Source organism: Kryptolebias marmoratus, linkage group LG17 (assembly GCF_001649575.2).
Source record: "Kryptolebias marmoratus isolate JLee-2015 linkage group LG17, ASM164957v2, whole genome shotgun sequence".
NCBI classification, from domain to species: domain Eukaryota; kingdom Metazoa; phylum Chordata; class Actinopteri; order Cyprinodontiformes; family Rivulidae; genus Kryptolebias; species Kryptolebias marmoratus.
In genome coordinates this window covers 16582056-16606575 of record NC_051446.1, presented here as the reverse complement: position 1 = coordinate 16606575, position 24520 = coordinate 16582056, and the positions used below count along the sequence as shown (strand labels likewise).

The following is a 24520-nucleotide window of genomic DNA, read 5'->3' as shown; positions in this document are numbered from 1 at the left end:
GTTTGAAAAATCTAATCTCAGCTATGTGAAGTTACGTCAGTTGATTTATTTAAGCTATGCACGATCTCACTGGTAAAAGTCAAAGTGTTTTGTGACTCTGCTCTTTATAGGGTCCAAAGGAGCAGTGACAGTAACAGTGCGCTGCTTTCCCTTTAAATCACTTTAAACTTGAAGTACTTATAAAGCATTAATGGAGAGGCATTCAATCTCTATAACTTTCATACATTTTATTTGTGAGCACTTAATATGCCTTCACCTTCAATTTTTTCATATTTGAGTTAATTCTGGACCTAAAAATTTAGATGGTATCATGAAAGCCCTATAGAACCTTACTAGCAATTAGGGTTTTGACTCTCAAAAATAAATAAACAAATATCTTTATGAAGAGCATATAAAGACTGTTATTCCCTTGAGCATTTTGTAACAACTAAAATGAAGGAATTTAGGTTTTGATTTTGCATTTTGTTTCAGTCAATTAGATACAAGTAAGCTTTTTTTTCTATTTTATAAAATCATGCTCAGTTTTACAATTTGCCCTTTTGCACAACATTATCATTTTGCCTACAGTACTAATATGGTTGTATACTTTATTTTTATGTGTTCAGCACTTTGGTCAACCTACACTGATTTAAAGCTGCTTTGTGAATAAAATTTGAGTAGAGTTGAATTACTTGGCCTTAATTCATTTGGTTAAATTTCATTACCCCTGGCATAAAGTGCTTATTACTATATCAGAAAATACACAAGTTATAAATATATATATCTGTAATCAAATTGTAATATTTCCAGTTAATAAATTAGATAATGGTTTATTGCAATTTAAAAAACAAGAAAAAACTGCAGATTTGTAATTTAAGTGTTTGTATACATGTTTTGTAGCCACCAAGCAGTCCTGGACACTGCATACAAAGATTTATCTCATGCCACATATGATAGAGTTGATAATAAAGTTTGTAAGGTGTCATTTTACATAACGCTGTACTCTAACACTACAAGTTTTAGAGGTAAATGTACCAATGAGGATGGAGTACAAGATCCCTGGTCTCTGAGATGGAGGCTGTATGTTTCGGTCTTGGTCCACAGCTTGAATAGGTGGAGTCACATTCAGAGGGTTCACCTTAACCTGGAGACAAAATATCTAGAATTAGAGTGGACTTCTTTGACATTTTCTTATGAACAGTGGTTTATCAAACTAATTTCTTACAGGGGTGTGTAAGCACTTTGTATCTCAAAGCACTCAAGCAGAGTACGAGACAAATTAACACCAAAGTAGGAAAATCCATTTTTCAAAGAAAAAAAAAATACATGTAGGACAAGCATCCACATATAGCATTTTGTTCATATACAGGAAAAGAGAAGGCTACTGGAAAAAAAAAAATAGTAATTTAAAAAGTCATTGCACTCACTGAAAATCAGGTACAAAATCCTGAATATAGAATATCCTGATTGTATATATATTCACTGTACACACATGAAAAGTTTGCATTTGTGTCTCAGTGCATTGTTTGTGCAACATGGCAATAATACTAGCTTAGAATGATTCAATATGCTATGGTCTGTAATTGGAAGACCCATCTGTGAGAAAATCCCCCTCCCCCATATAAACAGGACAACATGACGATGTATGGTATATGCATACATTTCCAAATCTTTACTACTGAGAGGCCAAGCTTCCCAGTACACATCAGTATGCTCCTACACATCTAGGACACAACACTGCACCTGTCATGCAGCACATAAAATCTACCACTGAGCAATCTCTGCTGTTGCTTGTCAGTGCCAGAGAGGAGAGGAGGGAGATACAAGCAAAGATGAACTTATGGCGAGTAATGAGGTATGCAAATATCAAGGAGGGAGAATAATCTGCCAGGAGTCGAGGGGTAAACAGGGATCAGAGAGGCATGAAAATGTAACAGAAGAAAGGAAGAATCTAGGAAAAGACAAATTACCGACAACACAGATGCTATCGCTACAGCTTTTATGTCTGGCTGCATTTTATGCATCTCTTTACAGTTGATTTATAAAAAAAAAAAAAAAAAAAAGAAATTCATGATGAATATAGGACTAAAAATGGAAAGAGTTGCAACAAAAGGTATAAATATTGCTTTGGACACTATATCAGTGCTTGGTGAAACAATCAAAAAGTTGTATTATATAAAATTTGTCAATATCAGGCACCTTCGAAGGTGAAGCAGCGAATATGTTTTTGCTCAGGTTTGTAGTGTTGGCAAAAAAATCTCTTTGCTTAAGACTTTGGCATTAACTGTAGCTTTCAATCCTGCCCGTCTGTTTTTAAAAATATCTCAAACCACTCAACTGATTTTAATGAAACTCTCAAAGTAATCACTTAATGTACATCTACAAGTGACTGACATTTGGAGTCAACCCAATTTAAGATGGATGCTTCAGCTAATTGACTTTAGCCAACAACAACAACAAAATTGGCCACTTAGTCAGTTTTACAGAATGATAGAAGTAGCAGTAGGTGAGAGTCACTCCTAGCTTGTTAGGTGAGCTCTAGATCAAGGAGAACATCTCAAGAGGTCACGCATAACCTCAATTGCAAGGTTGGACCAAAATGGCTACTTTTACAGCATTATCTTGAATGAACAGAGAAAAAATTAACAGTTCACCTTAAATTCAAATTACAAATCCTGGACTTAGTATAGCTTTAGCTTGTCAGCACATCACAAATTTTGTGCCAATAAAAATCAGCCTCTCTTCTGTATAAGGTTTCAGTTCAGGCCTGTGGTAATATTTATATAAAGACCATTGTCACATGTACTTTGGGTATTCTAACAAGATTTTATCTGCTAAACACAGTAAGGTGGAAGAATCACCACCAGTAGGACTGACAGTGGCTTGAAAAACATTTTAGTCTTGAAGCACAAAACAAAATAACTTCCAAACTGCAGACACAGCTGCTCTCCTTAAAAATTCATCTGGTGAATCTCCAATCTTTTTTTTTCTCTCCCCAATCATCTTCTATCTCCAGTTTGGGGTCTGTAATCCAACTGAGCTCCTCTCGACGGTTATCGATCTGTAATGTCATGTCACTGGCTTGCAAGCTGTACCATCTTTGGCACTCTGCAGAGTAATTTGCAAACATACAAACATAAGTAGTGAAACAAATAGTTTGCTTTGCATGTTTTGTGTTGCTCTATGATGCACTTTCCTTGTTAGAGTACTAAAGTAAGGGTCTCCAAACACTTCTAGTAGCAAACAATAGGGATGATGAAATGTTGAACTTGTTTTTAATGTTTTAACACTCAGGTACATATGACGTAGATTTTTTTAAGAATTAAAATTCGACATTTTAATTTAAGTGTCACAACATTTATTTGAATTTGCCAATTTGAAGAGAAAATTTGATCTTTGATTGCCCCGATTATCTAGTCCATTAAAAGGACTTTGCCCCTCCTTCAGAACACTCTAGAAAACAATGTAGCAGTCTTCTTTACACTTCACACCTTCACTAAAAGCTCAGCCTTTGTCAGACTGCACTAAAAGCAAAACACTGAGTAGGAGCCTGTGCCTAAAGTAGCACATTTGACTTCAAACATGGATAGCATTTTTTTCTATAAAACCCCCTAAAACAAACTCAAAACATTTCTGTTCTTTTAGAGAATCTTTATATTGGAGACAAAACGCATAAACAGTTCTCAACACTTGCTTATAATGTGCTGCATGGCTTATGATTATCTCACATAAATTGTGGAGTTTATGGAATAAATGAATTAGGGGCCTGCTATTATAATTAATGCGCCTTATTTGAATTGTGGCCTCAAATCAATCATTTTAATAAATCTTGAAATATGTTGTAAGATTTCTGCATTGTCAAAGCTAAAGTCAATTTACCTCAGTAAATGTTGCATGTAAAACTAGGATTATACAAGAAATCTATATTAAAATAGAACATTTTTCCTTAAATGTATTTTTACAATATATTTTCATGTTGTTGCCTGAGCAAAGTTGAGGTTAACATACTAAGAAAGCGAACCATGTGAGTAGTTATCAGCTTCAAACGAAAATCACAGTGACAGCCTGATACAAATGAACTCTTGTGAAGACGCGGGGTTGAAAACTCCAAGCAGACAGACACAGCATGCTGGGAGGATGATGCTAAAAGGCTCTTTACACGCTGCGCTTCCAAAGCTGACTGCTGGTGACATGCAGGCACAACCAAGTAAGCAAACACTGCAGAATCAGCAGGAAGAATCACAGCAACAGGTATCAGGCAGGCATGAATGACATAAGAACTAAAGCAGCACCACCTTTTTTAAAGACTGGAGAACTGAGGCAGGCAGGTGGCTGATCTTTAGAGATATCAGAAGATGAATAGGAGGAGGGGAAAATAAAACAGCTTTCTGTGGCCAGTTCAGTCTCAAATACATAAAGCATTTTACAACCACATGAAAAAAAACAGATGGATGTTAACATGAGAGTGCAGTGTAGGAAACAGTTGCAAAATAAAGTTAAAACAATGCCACAGTCAGCTCTGCTCAGCTTTAGACAGCTACTAATCACTCAGTTTTTGGCATGTCGTAATGACAAACTAAATTAAAGGCCAAGCATTCCTTGACATAATGCATATCACCCACTGCCTTACAATCAAGAGTTTTAGATTTAAACCATATTATGTTGAGAAATAAAGTTATAACCATTTTGGTATATTATATGCAATCTCATGAGATATTTCATATGATCTATTGGTGACTGGAGTATGTGTTGTGAAAGACTGTCAGCTTCTACCACATCGAATTTTAGCTCAATATCTGACAAACTGGCTAAGGTATAGCTGTTTTGTGTAGTCTAAGGTTGATTAGCTGCAGCAGACATCTTTAATCAGATTGACTCCAAAAGGTAATCAGTTGTAGATGTTCATCCAATGATTACTTTCTGAGAGTTTTATTAAAATCTGTTCAGTGATTCATGACACATTTTGCTAATGGATACAGGCAAACAAACACACGTGCACACACACACAGACATGAGCAAAAACATTAAGTCTCTGCCATTGCCTGCAGGCAATAATTGGTCAGGATTTGGGTGAGCCGTTATCCTGAGATACCCCAAAATAATTTCCCTTCCTTTCAGCTATAAAATTCTAGCTTTAGGGACAGCAGTGTTTTTTTATGTGCATGTGTGAACATCGCCTAAGAATCAGCTCCTCGTCAGAAATGGCCAACATCTTGATGTGTAAATGAGAATGTATGTGTGGCTGTGATACAGAAAGGCTCAGAAAGCATACTGCAGCTTTCTAGGCACTGAGGCTCTGAGCTTGTTACATCTTATCAGTCTGATTCCTACTCAACATTTATAGTAACTAGACTCTCCTTCACTCATTACTAGCTTTACTCCACCTCCCCATCTTTCTTATACCACACAAACTGCAGTGTGTTCGATTTCTTTCCATTTGTTTCTGTCTGTTAATTCTGCTGTTGGTCAGTAAATTTTGTTTCTTCAACAACTATCAAGTGCAACTTTTTAGAACATAATAACAGTGCAACAAATACCACTGTTTACAAGATGGGGTTTCACAAGGGTTTAGTGCTCATTTGAGGACCATTTAAACAATACTGTAGAGGTAAATCTAAAAATACATGTACAAATGTTTGTGGAGGTTCTCATTTTCCTTGTGAGTTGAAGAAGCGCACAATCTTGTTGGTGGACATTGGAACATTTTTTAAAAATTTGTGCAACATGTTCTTTTAAAATAATTCCAAAGTCGTTGCAGGTGTCTTGAACCCATCTTGAATCCTTCTCAATTTTGTTGCAGGCATCTCTAACCCATTTCAAGAGCACCAGAGTTGAATTTTGACTCCTGCACAGGAGCTCTCTTCTGACAGAAAACATTCAAGACTTCAGTCAAAAAACAAACACCAATGATAAATAATTATTAAAATACTTGTCTAAATCATCTTATTTTCATTTCAAGTGTACTCCAGGGAATTAAATCAAAAGTGGGGGTGGCTGCCAAGGAGGGTACAAAGTTGGCTGAAGTAGGTATGATGTGGGCACGACCTAGAATACAGTTTTGCAAGCCATGGATAAAAAAAAAAAAACCCTTATTTTCCAAAAATGGCCACACCAAACACTCAGCGACAACAAGACTGAAACAAAAAATTTGCTTATTTTCTCTGAATTATGAGTTGCCAACTAGTCTGATACTCACAACCAGGTGAAATTCTATCTAATCATATGAAACTTTGCCTTTGTGTCAACTGAAAGTCCAAGCTGGCCTAAAATTTGCAGGGACATTGCTGTCAACCCTTACTTCTCATCATATCTAACCAATTAGTTGGACTCTGACAGATATGTTACTTTTAGAGAGAAAACCTTGAAAACTGCATTCATAGAAAGCCTTCAGTGAGTTGTAGTGCAGTTAGAAATGCATACCTACCCAGAGCAGATCCCAGACCTAAAATATTAAAGACTAATATTGACAAGCTCCATCGTCATCAGCCCTGCTTTTGATATTAGAGAATTTCTCATCTTCAGCGACTGTGTGCAAGGTAAAGCAGCTCTCATACACATGGAACAGCAGCTCCATGTTAATGATCACAGAGTTGCTCCTAACATTGACACAGAAACTATTCCCAGTTCCCTAGAGTTTAGGCTGACAATCCTTATCACAACAGCAGCAAGTTGTATGTGAGGCTGAAACACAGAATTTTCAGGGGGAAAAAAAAAAAAAAAAAATCAAAAAACTCCTAAGTCTCTCATTCTTGACCATAAAGCTTTTATACTTCCTGGCTGATTTCTGCAGCTGAAACAGGGTTGTTGTTGGGGTGGAATAAGTAACAATTCTGGCGGCTCTGGTTCAACATCTGTGCCATGTGGATGTCCTGCGGATACCCGAGAGCTGTCCTACAGCCATGGTTCTCAACTGGGAAAAGATGGAATGTTCCCTCTGGGTCAGGGGTGGCTTTCTTCTTCAAGATATTTTGGTATCTGGAAGTCTTGTTCATGAGTGATGGTAGGAAGGAGTGGGAGATGGATCGACAGATTGGGGCCTCAAATTTTGCACACACTCACACCTCAAAACCTTGTCTGTCTCGGCTGAGAGGAGAAAATATGTTTCCATGTTTATCTGAGGATAATATACGAGCAGGTGAGAGGAAAATAGAAAGTGGTTTAAAAGCATACAAGTAGTTCCCTTGGTGTGCCTGAGAGTGAAGTTGGCGTGTTTGTGCACATGTGTGTGTGAGAAAGATAAAGAGATGAGGTAGACAATGTTCAGTTGGATGTGACTTCTCACTGGCTCTACGATTGTTTTTGTGCGTGTTGCTGAGGGGTGTTAAGGCATGAACACACTGTTGGCAAGTCCCCGTGGTGTTTGTGTGCATGTGTGTGCATGTGTATGCGTGTGTGGTGTAAGGGATGAATGCACTGCTGACTTGTCAGAGTTGAGGATTTTCCCTGCAGCAACTTTGTTTCATTTATAAAGTGGTTTTGCTGGTTTCTCTGGATAACAGCATCAGCTAAATGTCAAAGTCACAAATATAAAAGTAGTGCACACACAGCTGTGTAAGCATAAATACAGACTATGGTACAGCACACTCCATAGTGCAACACTTGTTACATGAGAGATTTACACAAGCATTTGTTAGAAATTACACAGATGAGTTTTGACACTTTGTCCGAAACTGTTACGTGGGTTTTGAAGATCTTTTCTCTCAAGCACAAGGCTGTTAAAAACAATTCTGTAACACAATTAAAGACAGCCAATTTATACACCAAATAAATAAATAAATTCATGCATACATACACACACACAGAGAGCTTGGAACCATCACAAATACTGATATTTTGTTACCTTTTAGTATTTGCAGGCAACAGATTAAATCATTCAAAATTTGAGTTTGTCATCACCCGCTGCCGATGACTAAGGAGAGTGATAATGTTTTTGCCCATGTCTGTGTGTACTCATTTGTCTGTAAGGTGAGGAAAATACCTCATGACACACTAGACAAATTAACAGTTTACCAGAACACATGAGATTTTGCAATATTGCATAAGACTGCACGTATTGTTATTTTTTAAAAGGTTTAGCCAAAAAATGCTTTAACTGTATTATTTCTCACCATAATATGATCTTAGTCTAAAACTCAGATACTCCTTCCAGGAGTGCTAGGTCTTTAATTTCCAATTATAAAATAAAAGCTCTGGTTTGAGTTTACATACAGAAGTGCATATAATTCAAACATACAAGAAAAAGTTAACCTTTGCTCTTATTGCTTAGCTGCTGATTGCTGCATTATACAGAATTTAAAGGTCAAGATAAGTAAATATAAAGATTTCATACTTTTCCAAAGGCAAATGTCATGCTTCACTAAAAAGCGCAAAGATTCTTGAAAGCAAAAATCTATGGTGACACATGCTCGATTTATAAAGAACTTCAACTACTTTTGGTGGAACTCTCAAACAAATCGCAACATGAAAATATTGGTTTAGTTTGAAGCACAAAACAAAAAAGGCTGCACATGATCTTGACGTTTTTTTTAAAGTAGATCTAGAAGACATTTTCTAGATGAAGGAAAAATGGAAGATGCTAAAAAGGATCTCAGGTCACAACAGTGCAAAGTAAACGTGAAAAAGTACCACATGTATACAATCAAGGCAAGTGGCCACAGAGAAACACGCTCTCTGCACCACACAACAAACTATAATTCAGTGAATAATGCATGTGCATGACACTTACCGGCTCTGTCAGCTCCAGGACATTAGACACATACGTGATGGGACTGCAGTCACGGGTGTTTCCTACAAGTGTACATGGTAGAAACATGGGACCCAAGTCATCCCCATCCAGTACATCCACGGTTAGGGTGGTGGTGGCTGTTCGGCGTTCACTCGAATAGGGAGCTCGATCCTGAACAGAGAGAGGCCTCTGCTTTCATCTTTGAAATGTATTGAACGTTCATAGGAAGTTTTATTGAAGACAGCTAGACTTCTTTGTTATTGCTAACTGCCATGAAAAGTGAGCAATCCTGTAATTACTTGTGTGCGCGTTTACTGGGCGGTTTGTTAGCAAAAGTTCTAACAACCTACTGCAGGGATTTTAATTATGTCTCAAAGTAATCATTGTATGTGCATCTACAATTGAATAACCTTTGGAGTCGACCTGATTCAAAATGGCCATCACACCTACTGATAGAAAGATAAAGCCTACAACTCAGTCAAGTTTACATATATTAAGCAAAAACATTTTGTAATAGTAGCCAATTCATTGGCAATGCATACACTCTTAAGTGCTTCATATATAGAAAGACTTTGCTTAAAACAAGTTTGTCTGTTAGCAAAATATCTCAAATCACATTTAAAAGAAACTCAGAAACTAATTATTGGATGTACCTCTACAACTAATAAGCTTTGAATTAACCCAATTTAAGATGGCCACCACATGCAATCCACCTTACTTAACACAGAAATAGCTACAAGTCAGTTTTACAGATAATGAGAAAAAATGTGGTAGTAGCTAGGAATTATTCATAAAATATACCAAAAGCAGGGCTACAAAGTTTGACCGTACATCCGTACAAGTTTGATGGCCGTACATCTGTTCCTTCTCAACCCAAGACTGTTTTAGTTTAAAACTGGCTTAAAAAGGTGGCTGGGGATATCTATTCATTTAAGGAATAATAGGCCTTGAATTTGATGATGTTTGGATTTCTCAGCTGATGGGGTTTCCTGTTCAAAACAAGTATTGAATTCCAAGTGTTTAACACAATACTTTTTAAATAAAAGCACACATTTTGTGTGTAAATGCCGAAGTAAATGTGAGCATCTTATTATTAACATTCCACTAAAAGCATTGCTTTTAATTTTTATTTCCATTATTTCGGTTGCATGTTCTTGTTGTTTCTTTACAGTTGTGTCAAAGAGGGTATAATTATTTTTCTCTGAAATGAACATTATGTTTAAAGACAACTTTACAGTTTTTTATTAAACCGATTTGTCAATGGAGGAAATAGCCATACAAGACTAATAAGAATTCTTTTAGAGAAACTAATTTCTATTAATGCTTCTTTACAACACTCTGACCTCATTTTCCACACCAGAATATTCATACCAGTACAAACTGTAAACAGTGTTTAATTGAGTATTGATTGAATTAATGCATGTAAAGTATACTCATTTGTACAGACAGCACCAAAAAAAAAAAAAATCACCACCATCCAGGAATAATATCTCATTAAGAATGTATATGAGCTTTTGATTTATTTTTCCATGAGTGAGGAGGCTCATATTGTCAGGAAATAAAAGAAAAGAAAATACTTTCAAGTGAAAATGCTGTTTTTGTGTAAAGGTCTGAGGCTCAGAACGGTATGACCTTGATGCAAATAGAACGAAAAATGGATGTGCTTACACACAATTAAGTTCTTCTCAGAGGAAGAAGACCTTCAGTAGACCTTAAACTGGAATAACAGGATTTTAGTCAAGCCTTCATAAAATATGCAAAGTCCTTATGATACAATGTACATAACATCTACAGATTTCATTTACTATAGGCCATGTATTATCAGTATTCCCCATTCACATTTGTATTTGTGATTGTTTAAATTCCTCTTTTTAGGATCACAATCATTGATTGAGTTCACCTTTTCTGAAATTCTGTATGTACAACTGTACTTTTGATTGTTCCTTTAGGGCAGTGACTCAGCTTGTGGTACTGCTCTCTTGGGGGTGAGGGACCTGACTGATCTCAGTGTATGTTCAGTTTTGACATAAACTGTAAATACAGGTTTTGTGCAAGAACATAAATCATAACACTAAATTATTATCAAAAGTCTGGGTTAAAAGTGCATAAAACACTGCGGTTCTATGCAGAGTGACTGAGTTTATGAAGTTTTAAGAATTCCCAAACAATCAAAAGCTTACAATTAAAGTGGAGCCAGTTGGGTTAAATCAAAATCTCTATATGACTGTAAAAATCCTAAAAAAAAAAAAAAAAAAAAAAAAGGCATTGTGTGATCCAGAGGTAATGAATATATAACAATAACAAGAAAATACATCAATCTTTAGAGTTTGTAAGTAGTTTAAGGCCCAATAACATTTGAGTTTCATGTAAACTTTCTTTTTTTGGAAGATAAAACCATTTTCCCCCCTGCCTTTCAATGAAAATTGGGAAATGTTTTTCTTCTTTTAGAATCAAATAGAACAAATTGATCTCAAACAAAGATTAGATTCAACGCCAGCACATGATTTTATTTTTCAGTATGATAGCAGAAAAGAATGTCTTTGATTTCACTTCATCAGAGCCCAAGCCTCTCTACAAGGAAAAACATTATTAAGGTCACCTCCTCTGGAGGAGGGGGAGATTTTTTTTCTATACCCCAGAACTTCAACGATACTGGAGAGCTATGATTAGCCCATACATAATGCCGGGCCATGACAATGTGCACATTTTGAACACGTATTGCAGTCCTGTGCTCAGAAATTCTAGCCTTTAAAGCTCTTTTTTTTTTTTTTTTTTTACATAGACCAAACCACAAGGACATAGTGAACCTTACTTGATCTACCCTACTAATATAGTTGAACCTTTCGGTATGAATGAAAAAATAAACTTGTCATGTTTTCTAAAATGTTTGGGCATGTCTGTACTTCAATGATCGTGTAGATAACCATTCCTTGTGCATGTTTCAACCTTTACTCTCTTTGCATATCAGTGGCTGAACAATGTTCATATTTTCTGGACAACCCATTTTTATTTTGTGTTTGTATTTTGTGGTTTGTATGTACTGGAAGTGTGATGGTTGGACACCATTGTGAGCCCCATGTTTCTGTGGACTGACCTATAGGCTTGTATTTTTGACTTAATCTTCTATCCATATGAAGACACCATTTGTGTCAAATCATCAGTTTTGGGGCAGCTAGAAGTATAGAGTGCCAGGGTCACATTTAAGGACTATCCACTCCATTTAAAACTAAAGCAGGAGCTGTGTGCACATCCTCGGCACAAAGTCTAGCATAATCCTGCTGTGGATTGTACTTCCCCTTGTCTCCAATTCTGGAAAAAAAGGTGGAACATTACCTCTGTGACTCTGTCCCAAACAATGGAGTTTAAGTATCTGTAGGATGGAGCAGGAGTCAGATCAGAGCCTTGTTTGCATTAATGATGATGTTATGGGAGTGTGTTCATTTATGGTCCATCTTCCAGGTAGACCCTGGAGCACTTTGGGATCCTCCAGAAGGAGCTGGAGAGTATCCCTGAGGAGATGGATGTTCAAGTTTTTCTTTCTTGACCTTTTCTTTTGCTTCCGTGACATGACAATAGATGAGCAGCAGAAAATGAATAGATGGATATAGCAGATTATCTGTTGAATATTGTAATCTTAAAAAAGTAAAACAGTCCAACCTAAGTCACTGTCCAAGAAAATCCTACAAGTAAATTCTTTGAAAATTGAACAGCTTTCATCAACATTTTTTTTTCCTTCATATGAGGAGATGTCAAGTTAGTGTTAAAAAGGAACAAAATAAGTTGATTTAATGAAAATTCTTGTCATTTGTTAAGCGAGAGACTTCACAAATAATTGCTCAGAAAGTATTTTCATAATCTAAAGGTTTATCAAAACCATGTGTATTGTACTGGACACATTGAGAAACTCTAAACAAGCTCTGAAAATTTTGTCATTTAGACAAGACTGATCATTTTCCAGAAATCTTACTCTTTTACTTAATGCAAAATGGATCATTTCATTTCATCCATACTTAACTGAGGAGCCAAGAAGGCCCAGGTTGGCTTGAAAGCAAAGCTGACTAATTGTTGCTTGGTAGTCATTTGCATGTTGGGCTTGGAAGCAGCAATGAGCTTCTTATCATTGAGAAGACACATGCCAACTTTTATTATACACTTGGAATTGGATATATAAATATTAATTGGTACACTCTACTGGTACCAGAAAAACTTGTTTAGTTAATTGTAAGTATACAAGTTTGCTACACAATCATTTCTCATTTACTTAATTGTACACACTGCAGTACAGCCAAATAGGTCAGGCTTATTCAAAGGAGTTTCTGATTGGTTGCAAATAGCCTGTAGAATTGGTTAAAAATTATATTCGACAATTTGTAGCATTTCTAATTACCATTAATATTGTTTTCAGATGACCAGCAAACATACTTTTCAAGCAGTCAAACCCATTAATGTTTCAGAGTACTGTTGACTTTTAGTAATGCTTTTAGGGTAAGTGGGCATCGTTATACTTCAAAAGTTCCAAAACTCCAGGATGCTTGAGCAAAGCTTTTCTGTCACAACAAACCCCTAAATGGGACACCTCAGCTTTATTACCTTTCTTTCATGACCCAGTTTAGATCCCTCAAATGTCTACACAAAGTGTGCTTTGTGTATTGACTAAAATAAATATATAAACTGTTTTCATTATTAAAACATATGGACTGCAAGAAAATGAAAGAACAACAATTAGATTAGCAAACCTATTAGTGATAATTAAAGATGCTCTTCCAGATCCCTTAAGGCTGACCAAAGAAGTCAGAATTAGTCAGAAAGCTTGTGGGACATTAATATTATCAGGAGAAAGATTTACATATAAATACCAGCATCATAAACTGTAGACTATCATTATCTTAGTCATGCACAAGAGGGTCTCTTTGCTCCAGCCATCTATTTTTTTAAAGTCCTTTTAATTGAAAAATACTATTTAAAAGAAAAAAAAACAATAAAAACAACAACTACTCAGGCATGTACAAGCATATAAACACATTTCATTTAAGAACAAAAATAAAAATAAAAAAAACAAACTGCCACTTACATTTGCTTGTATGATGACCAGGTACCGTGTTATCTCCTCATAGTTCAGTCTTTCTCTGAGAACAACTGAGCCAAACAATGTCAGGGGGATGTCAAAGGTTCTGTTGGCTGTCTGCAAAACAGAAACACATACACTTACATGGTCATGTTTTGTTTTGTTTTTTTCCCCTCTTTTTTTACTGTGCTTGGGGAAAAAAAAAAAAAAAAAAAAAGACGACACACAATAGATGCACAAAAAAACCCCCAACAACAAACAAAAAAAACCTACATATACAAATGGGGTTATTTTATGATTTTATTATGATGCCAATGTGTTTTAAAGCTAAAATCAATTATTTCCATGAACTTAGAAACGGTACAACTGAAACCAGTCAGTACATGAAAAGGAAGCTTTTACATGATGCATTTAGAAATGTCAAACAAAACAAGGTAAAAATTTGTTACAGATATTGAATAATAATAATAAAAAAACTGGAATTGTAACAGTCTGTTTATAGTATTTTAGAAACACTTTTGTTTCCTTTTATGTTGGATAGTCAGTGGTTTTATTTAATTTTTGTACCATCATTGCCATTAGTTGTTCTCAATAGCTCTTGTTTCTTGGTTCTTACATACTACCTGTCCTCCATTAGCACACCTGTTGACTGTTGCCATTTCTCCTCCCAGTATATACATGTCTTATCAGATCAACTGTTTACCTCGTATTTTGCCAGTTTTGCTGATTGCCTTATTTTTGTAGTAATAACAAAAACTTGTTGAAATCTGGAAGCTGCTTCTTTTGTCTGCATTTAAGTCTTGACAATAACAAACCTACCACTAAGCATGACAGAATGGATATGACTAATGAGTAAAGTTATTTTTTAAAGCATGTAAAACCAACAATTGTACTCTCGCTCTAAAACCTCTAAACCTTCATATTTTGACAACATTTTTGTGAAGAAATTATTGTTTCTCTGTTGGTTACTAAGGTAGCATTTGTTCAGTGTTTTTGATTAGAAAAGAAGAAGAAAAAAACATACTGAAACCTTACCATTGTGTAAAACTGCCTTAAATAGCAGCAAGGTTTTTTTTAAAAAAAAAAACTGTTCAAGTTTTTCTATACTGCTTAAATATGCATGATGGTTAAAAGCAAATAATTTCCCAACAAGTTAAAGAAAAATTTGTGTTTATCTAAATTTTGAATTTAAATGTTATTGTTTATCATTTAAAAATGAAAAAAATAAGCTCTTGTTCATCTTGGTCAGCCTCATGCTATTAAAGTAATAATATCAATCAAACATTTTCTTTCTGTGTATTAAATAATAAAAAGAGCTAAGAAAAATCAGACCATAACACAACTAAATTGAATTAGATAAAGCTGAAGACGCACAGATAAAACTTACTGGGTCTCTGGGGTTGTACTGGATGGTGTATTCAATCTGTCCATTGGGACCGTCATCAATGTCTGTTGCACCATTATTCCCTGAGAAACCAGAGAAGATGGTTGTGCCTACTGGAGTCAGCTGTAAACAAAAGGAGACAGAGTGTTTGTAGCTCTGTGTAGAAACTCTGGGTACATGATGTCAAATAGTTTCAAACAGTGTATCCAGAGAACAACACAGAATATATCAACAATATACATCATTCCTGACAGTGTCATGCAAACATCCTTTTTCTGTAGGTGGCACAGATGAAGGAAGAAAACAAAACAGTTGGACAATAAGAGGAATATCAGATGACAGTCATTTATCCTTTTTCAGTTGCACTATAAATAACCTAATATCTAATTGATATTTAATATGAAATTTACTTTTCTGGCAGAGTTAAATCTTTGGCAACATTTAGTCTAAGTTTTGGGAAATAAATTGCAGCGCTATATTTTTCAGTCATGTTCCTGGGGATGTTTGATACGGTGGCAAAACAGAAAAAGTCCAATCTCCAGCCACACACAAACAAGAATTTCCTTCAACAGAGTCGTCAGTGCTCCCACTGATCTAAACACAGGACCCCAAATGTCTCACGCTGTCATTTTGCCACATTTGGGTCATGAAACAACCAGTGTAATTTAAGAAATTTGCCACAGGGATCACATTGTACTTTAAAATTTCACACTGAACTCATAAACCAAATAGACATTTGTATAAATAAATGCCTCTCTGTGTGTGCACCAAACAAGTGTGCCTGAACTTCCTAAAGTAAATATTGTCAGAAATGTACAGCAAAAATAAGACTGAGATGGTGAGATCATCAATAAATTATTCAATAATAAATGTACCTCATTAGATGGTTGCAGTTTTGATAATGACAGAAGTGGTTAGGACAATAGCTTTCTGACTAACGAGGACACTCAATCCAAATAAATCTGCTCTTGCCATTTCACCATTGTGTCAAAAGGAGCAGATTTTACTGTGTACAAAGTATTTATGTTTCAAGAATTAGTGCCATCTATGTGACTGAAATAAACCAGGCCTGGCTCAGGAAAACATTTCTTATGAAGCGGTCGCTCCTAAATAGCATGGTAGTCATTATTAATTAATGTAGGAACGTATTTTATAAATAGTTATATAAATTTTGAGAGGTGTAGGATGAGGTGTTGGTGGAAAAGGAGAATAAGACAACAAAAAAAGAAAAAAAAAAGATGAAAGTGTGGAGAAGTTGGGAAAAAAGCTGAAATAATGAGAAGCTGGGAGTAGTGAGAAAACAGAGGACTATGAGGAAGGAAAGAAATGTAAAAACAGAGGAGAGGCTGTGAGAGGGAACGAAGTTGAGAGGGCAGATTGAGTTAGGCAGGATGTGGAAGACTGCATAATGATATATTCTGCTTGGTCTGCCCAGGTCTGTGCTGGCAGCAAGCTACATGCATCCACGTGCAGTTTAACTTTGAACCTCCTCTAGTTGAATTCTTCCTCTCCTGACACCAGAGGACAAACTAATGGTGGGAATGTCAGCTGGAAGATTATTCTAAAAGCCACAGAATAACAGGCTCTCAAAGCTGTCTAAAAACGTGGCTTTTTTCTTTGCATTTTCCTTCAGCTTATGTACAAGAGAGAAAAAAAGAAAACAAAACTGGTAGATGTTTTTAATTTTAAACGTGTTGCCGTAGTACTGTTTCCTTTAGTGCTTCTACAAGCACTTTGGGTCGCCTTGCTGCTGAAAAGTGCATAAAATAAATAAATAAATATAAATAAATTTCACTTCACTACAACCCAAATTCCAAAACATGGGTATTGGGTAAAATGTATATTAATACAGAATGCAATGATTTGAAAATGTCACAAATCCATATTTTGCTCACAATGGAACAAAGTAAACATAAACTAAGAAATCTTGAAATTCTTTGAGGGAAAAAAAAGAATTTAGAATTTTATGGCAGCAAAACGTCTTAAAGATGGGACAAATGCAACAAAAGGTTGTAAAAGTAAGTGGCTCAAATAAGGAACAGCTGGAAGAACATTTTGCATCAAAATAGGTTAATTGGCAAGAGGTCAGTAAGAAGACTGGGTATAAAGAGCATTTTATAGAGGCTGAATCATGAGATTCATCAGTATACAAAAACTGCCTCTAAAAATAGTGGAACAATTTCAGAATAATGTACTTCAGTGGGAAATAAGCAAGACTTTAGCCTATCATCAACAGTTCATAATATCATCAAAAGACTTCAAGAATCTGGGAAAAAAAAAACTGTGGGAAGGACAAGACTGAAAGTCAATATTGGAGCCCATGATCTTCAGTCCCTCAGGCAGCGCTGCATTAAAAACAGGTCTGATTCTGTTATGGATATCACTGCATGGGTTCAGGAATACTTCTACCAATCAGTGTCTATAAAAACAATTCGCCATGCCATCTTCAAATGCAGGTTAAAGCTGTACCATGCATTTTGAAACCAAGTGGACAACTTTCAGAAATTCTGCCATATTCTCTGGGTCACAGCTCATTTAAAATAGGCTAAGACAAAATGGAAAACTGTTCTGTGGTTAGACAAAATTTGAAATTCTTTTTTCAAAAAAAAAAATATTTCAGATGACTCATCCTCCGTACTAAAGAGGAGATGGACCATCCAGCCTTTTATTAGTGCTCAGATCTAAATCCTGCCTCTCTGATGGTATAGGGGTGCATTAGTGCTTCCTGCACAAGCAGCTTACACATCTGAAAAGGCACCATCAATGCAAAAAAGTATACACAGGTTTGAGAACAACATATGCGCCCATCCAGTAATGGCTTTTGTTCAAGAAAAGCTTTGTATATTTCAGCAAAATAATGCTAAACTGAATTCTGCATCCATTACAACAGCATGGCTCTGTAATACAAAAGTCCAGATGTTATCTGGCCTGCTTGCTGTCCAGACCTCATCAAATGAAAACATTTGATGTTTCATTAAACTAAAAAATCTGGCAGAGACAACCCAGGACTGCTGAACAGCAGACAAGAATGAGGCAACATTTCCTTCCAAAAATCCCAGTAACTGGTCTCCTCACTTCATAGACATTTATAGACTGTTGTTAAAAAAGGGATGCTTCAGTGGGAAACATGGCCTTGTGTCATGTCTTTTTTAAGATGTGTTGCTCCCATAATAATTCAAAACTACCTTAAATTTGTTTCCAGAAGGAGTGTGAGAGAGTGTGTACGGGGGAAGGGGGAACAGTTTTTTATTTGAATATGGGCTTATGAGTTTTGGAAATTATTGCAATTTTTTTTTTGTTAAATACACATTTTACACAACGGCTCAGCTTTTTCAGAATGGGGTAAACGTTAACCTCAAAGAAACATTATGAAACGTATGCAACAAACAGTCAATAAATTGCACTTAAGCTAAACTAGATGTAGCCAATATCCCCTCTCTAGTTTCCCCTCACAGCAATCAATGCAGCACCTGCCAGCATGATGGAAAGAAGTGGTAAAGGGTAAGTAAGATGAACAGCTCTTGATTAAAAACAGAAAAAAAGATGGTTAGGCATTTCCACCACACTAACCTCCATTTTACTTATTTATTAATTTTTTTTTTGACTATGCTGTAGGTTCCAAAGAGATAAGAAGGATCTGTATGGGACATAAAGAGTGTGTTACCTCACTGATGGAAACATAATATCTAGGCTGCTGGAAGCGTGGTGCATTGTCGTTTCGATCTCGAACAACAATGCGAACCTCATGTAAAATCACCGTCCCAATCAGCTCGTTGGTACACTGAACCTGAACCACAATGGATTGGATGTACGATGGAGGCTGAAAATAAGCAACAGAAACAGACACTAAAATGTTACACATATAATTGCACAGTAGAACAACATTAACTAAATATATAGCACAGAAGTTGGAGAAGTTAAAGTTTGTATTGGTGCCAGGTCACCCTCTCAAAGATAGCAGCAGGAAATTGGATGATTCACAGTGAAGATGGAGAGGAAACTGAGTTTCTCACAGTAGCAAATGATGAGTGAGACATCCATAAAAATGTAATTCCTACATCAAAATTTCCCTTTATGGGATAGAAAGTAAATATGCTGGTGCCAATTTAGTGTGAAATTGTTAGAGGCACCATGTTCACTATGATTTCCATTTCTGTCAATACCACAAAGAAAGTGGTAGTTGAAACTTTTCAAACTCTTTCAAGTTTTCTACGTTCTGTCAGGTTTCAAACTCATCTTAAGTTTTTCAATTCTCATTTTCTCTCATCATTGTACAACCTCTTCTCTTGAAAAGCAATACAGAAATAGGCTTTTATAGTGTTTTATGAATTTTACAGAAACAAAAGACTATGATGAATGAGTTTTCCATAAAATCATTGGACAACAAACTCATTTTGTCCCATCATAACTAAACTGGGATAAAAAGGAAATGTACTAGTTCAAGTTTAAACAAATACATTGCTCACATGAATAAATGACAAATCATAAAACTAGTTAACCAAAATAAGTCCAAATGCAAAATTATTGTATTAAAAGCAAAGTATAAATTTACTGCTGTCATTTAATCTAGATTTTATTTTTTTTTTTTTAAACATGCGTCATGCTATGATGTTACAAGCAGAAATAAATCTATTTGGTTTGTATATTTAGCCTTATAATATAGAAGTATGAATCAATCAAGCACCCAACTCAAGGGATGAACCCATGTCACCAAACTTAAACATCTATCAACGAACCATTTTAAATTCCACCTTATGGGTTTGATTCTCTTTAAATCTTAATAGGGGCATCCCTCATCTTCTGTACATGAAACTCAAATATGTGGCCATCAGTCTGATAGTTGATGCTTAGCAGAAATTTGGTCATGCATCAGAGCAAGTACCCTAAGCACATAAGCAAATCTACAAATAAATGCCTAGAAAAAAAAAACAGACAGTATATAAAAGTGGCGAGAATAGAAAGATTAATTGACCTTACATCTCTATCAAGAACTCGTCCAGTGCTGTTTAGGTAAAGAGCCTGTTTGGAGGGGTCAAGGATCACCCAGTAGTCATTGTTGTCCCTTAAAGACAGAGAGATGGTTCGATTTGGACCCTCAGCCACACCGTTAATCTGCATGTTCTCCACCAGCAATGTTCCTGAAATTATAAAAGATATATAAATAAATAAGTTTAATAACCCTGCCATAAGCCTAGAATTCAAGATTCATTTAACCTATACACTTTAACTGAAACAGAAAATTACAAGATTTAATTTATTAACATAAAATGAAGCAAACATTTCAAACAGATTCCTCATTTTTTCTTCATATTCACAATATTGTTTACTTGGAAATTATGTGTAAGGTTTGTTGCCAAGTCAAAGGCAATTAAATGGAGAAGCAAACAGACAAAGAGGGTAAGAGAAATAAGCATGGAGTAGAATTTAATCAAGCACTTCTATCCAGATACTGAAGTTGTCTTGTTTGCTTATATCAGTTTCTGAAAGACCAATCGGAACAGAGGAAATGATTAAGACAAAAATGCATCAGTTTAAAAGTAAACCCTCTAAACTAAATAAAAGCTAAACACTTTATTTTAGAGCACATATGGAATAAATGTTGATTGCACACAGTCAAACGTGGAAAGAATGGAAGAGAAATAGAAATAAACTCCAAAATGCAACCAAAAGAAAGTTACTTATCAGAAGACAAGCATTTTGTTTACATTTAGGCTTTGAACATTACGTCTTCATCAACTCACACACCCACGCACACACACACAGAATTATAGAAGACAAAGCAATAACAAATGGCGAGTTTAGATAAACAAGACACCTGGGTGTCTTTATTGATTTATAGCTAACAAGTCTTGTCAATAAAATCAAGCAGCTTTAGTATCTGCATCATTAAGACTCCAACTCGGGCCAGTGTTATGATAATATTTACAACTTGATTTCAGTTGAAAACCTCAGTGGATTAACTAGAAGATGAACATAGCCAGGGTGGCGTTAAGAGCGAGCCACTGAAAGTAGACATTTGCTCACAGTCATTTTAGGATTTCCTTTCTTTCTTTCTTTTTCCCCACCGATGGGATTTCCGGGGAATAGATCTGCCATACCTAGTATTGCTAAACCACTCCATCCTACTGCATAAAAGACAGCCAGCTAGTTTTTTTGTTATTCCGGTGTCTCATTGATCTTTTATCCTAATGAGGTTAGTGGAAGTTAGAAAGTACAGCCAAAGAAAACCACAGCTTTCTAATATCAATAGCTTGTGACCCAATCCCAAACTTGAATCTAAAGCCAAAATCAATTAACGTAAACAAACTTGAATAACGGCACAGTATAGAGTTTGAGCACAAAACTGGAAACAAGATTTTATCTATATTTACTTAACTTTTATTGAAAATTGTCTCTCTCATCTATAGTTGGCTATATTGGCTCTCTCAACCATAAAGCTTCAATTCTGAAAATTGACCTCCACACTGTCTTGTAACCTTTGCAATAAGTCTCAACCCTATGAATAAAATGACAAACTTCAACATGCAGATTTCAGAAAGGCAGAGTGAGACCTGGCTTCTGCTAAAAACATAACAAACAAAGTTAAACTAAAAGCTTGAAAGTTTTAATACAGACGCCTGGTAAAATATGGAAGAGAAGCAAATAAAGTGACAGATAAAATTAACCTGAACAGCTCTCTAGTGTTACAGATAATTAATGAGGTGAAGTTTGCGCTTTTAAAAAACAGCACTTTATCTTCAAATTACAATTAAATGCAATATACCCTAGGCATATCAGCACATACTTAAATCTAATAGTTCAATGAAAAAGGATCTGAAATGTAACAGTCTAAATGGATCTCTAAATGGAAGCTACACTGTTCAGTAAAAACAAAGCATTACAGTGCATGTTTGTGCCTTATGTGCCTTAATGACAAGTTATGTTTTTTTAAACTGTGCTGTCAAAACAGTAGATTTTAGCAACAAAGGCACACAGTTTCTATTTTATTAAGTTCATAAGCTCAGTACCAAAATGAACAATTTAAAATGTTTCTTTTCATTTCGGACGGTAGTTGAATTCCCACCAGGCAAAAAAAAAACAAAAACTTTTTAAATTGGTTTAATACAGCAAAATCAGCCCATTTCAAGTGTAAACATGGCTTAAAGCAACATCTCAGATTTTTGGAGTTCGGTGGAAAAGTTATGAAAATTTCTTCACTTACCTGTTGTAGACAGCTTTTTGACTGGTCCCAGTTCAGAGATGTACAGTTTAATACTGACAAGTAATGTTCATAGCTTTTTCTGTAGGTTTGTGTTTTTAATTAGTTATGTTTATATTCTGGTATTCTGTTCATAGTTTGTCATGTTTTACTTGGAGATTTCATGTTAGGTGTATACCTGTTTACTTTCCCTCTGTGTCACTGCCCCACTGTTCCTTCAGCCTCTGGTTCTCTCTACACCTCACAGCTGCTTCTCATCTGCCTGATTAGCATACCTGGTCCTTATATCAGTAATCACTCCTCCCTGGTGATAAACAGTCCTCTATTTCTCTTCTGAATTGTCAGTTCATGCTGTTGCCATTTTAGGAAGTTGGCCTTTGCTGCCTTGTCGACACTTTATTTTATTAATAAAGGCTATTTTGTTCATTTCCCTGAGCTCCTCTGATTCTGGGTTGTGTGTAGAGCCAAGACCAAAAGTGGATTGTTGCTGTCTTAAGACAACTCAAATCTCAAAAGTTTTACAACTTTTCGTGCAAAGACTACTTTCTGAAACCTTGACATACATCACTATCAATTTTGCATTGCATGGTTATTATATAGAATGTTATAGTTATTTGCAAATGCAAAGATCAGCAGCAGTTAACTATAGCACTTCTGGCGGTGCTATAGCATGTAATGCAAGTTTTAAAATAATGTTAACTATGAACACTTAAGAATGGAATTGTTTCAAGACAGCAGCGATTCACTTTGATCTTGCTTGGTCGACTGAGTCTTTAGCTGAACTATAAGATCAGAATAAAATTATTTCTCCAAACCGAGGTCTTTCAAAATGCCAACTACAACAAGTAAAATGGTAATAGTTTATAATCCTTACACTGAACCCCACTTCAGTTACTTTGAGCTACGCCCATAATGGAAGACAAAAAAATGAAAGACAAATGTGAAGCTGCAGCCCAAGAAGCACATGACCAGAAATAAATAGGAAAAGCATTCTTGAAAAACAAATCACCTACTGTAGATGCTTCACATGCACATGCACAAGTCCCCATGCTCTTTTGAATGATAATGTACAACTATTACCATAAAAAGATTTTCTGTAAGAATGGTGGATACAAGAGAAGGACGGTGCATATAAAATGCGAAGATCAAATAAAAAACACTAAAAAACTTCACATACTTGACTCTGTACCACTTCAAATCATAAGAGACCAATTACCAGGCCCTACACACTGCATTATTAATCAAAACCACTACTCCATCCCATCCTTCAGTACATTATCACACATTGCAGGCTGTTAGTCTGCAAACATAATTTTCTGCCTGTATGCCTTTCTGGGTTTTTTTTACACGTGTATAACTAATAAAATAGTGGAATATAAATATGTTCTTGCAATTTGCATTTGCTCTTTAACAGAAGCTAGCACACAAGATCAGAACACCTGCATATGTAAGAATATGAATACAATAAAAAAATAAAAAAATAAAAATGCTTGCTACTTGTTTTCTGGACTGTCAAATGCAAAAATAATAAAGTCCTAGCATTCCTTGAAGGAAAGCATAGCAATCTGCTGCCTGTCAAAGCAGAGTTTTAAGCTATAATTACCCTGTGCTGAGATTAGACAGAGTCACAGTCGTTTTGGTCAAACCTTGTACACAATGTTACGTATGATCTCAATACTGTGAGATTGTTTCAGATTAATTGTGCAATGTGTTGAGGATGACTCTCAGCTACTACCACACAAAATTAATCTCAATATCTGTGAAACTAGCTGGGTTACAGCCCTTTTTATGTTGGCAAAGGTTGATTAGTTGTGGCAGTTAAAATCCATCCAGTGGTTCATTAGATATTTTGCTAACAGACACTCTAAGGTTTGTTTGCTACAGTTGTTTAGCTGTGGAAGCCATATGAAATGGAGTTAAATCCAAAACGCGTTATCACTTCAAGAAGGTCATCCAGACATAAACTTTGAGAGTTTCATTGAAATCCATCCACTGGTTCATGAGATAATTTGCTAACGCTACAGACAAACAAACACTCCCCCAAACACAAACACACAGGCAAGAACATTATCACTTGGCCATAAAAATTACAGCTGTGTGTATATGATTTCATGTCAAGGGCAGAAGGAGAAAAACTAAATGAGAAATAAAGAGAGAGATTTAGATTTA

General features: G+C 35.7%; 1 protein-coding gene across 5 annotated transcripts in view; it reads right to left on the bottom strand.

The window, feature by feature from the left end:
* Positions 1–24520, bottom strand: part of LOC108249191 (protocadherin-15-like) — a 211362-nt gene that overhangs the window by 122039 nt on the left and 64803 nt on the right. For 3 of the 5 annotated variants that reach the window (XM_017438411.2, XM_025010744.2, XM_017438403.3), the window contains exons 5-10: positions 20131–20291; positions 18818–18973; positions 15157–15276; positions 13776–13886; positions 8705–8875; positions 1015–1123 (exon numbers count right to left, since the gene is read on the bottom strand). In XM_017438411.2, coding sequence (XP_017293900.1) covers positions 1015–1123; positions 8705–8875; positions 13776–13886; positions 15157–15276; positions 18818–18973; positions 20131–20291 — 828 coding nt within the window. Of the gene's footprint in view, positions 1–1014; positions 1124–8704; positions 8876–13775; positions 13887–15156; positions 15277–18817; positions 18974–20130; positions 20292–22354; positions 22508–22529; positions 22609–24520 lie in introns of those variants that run through there. The other 2 variants (XM_025010734.2, XM_025010738.2) reach the window with 2 other exon arrangements.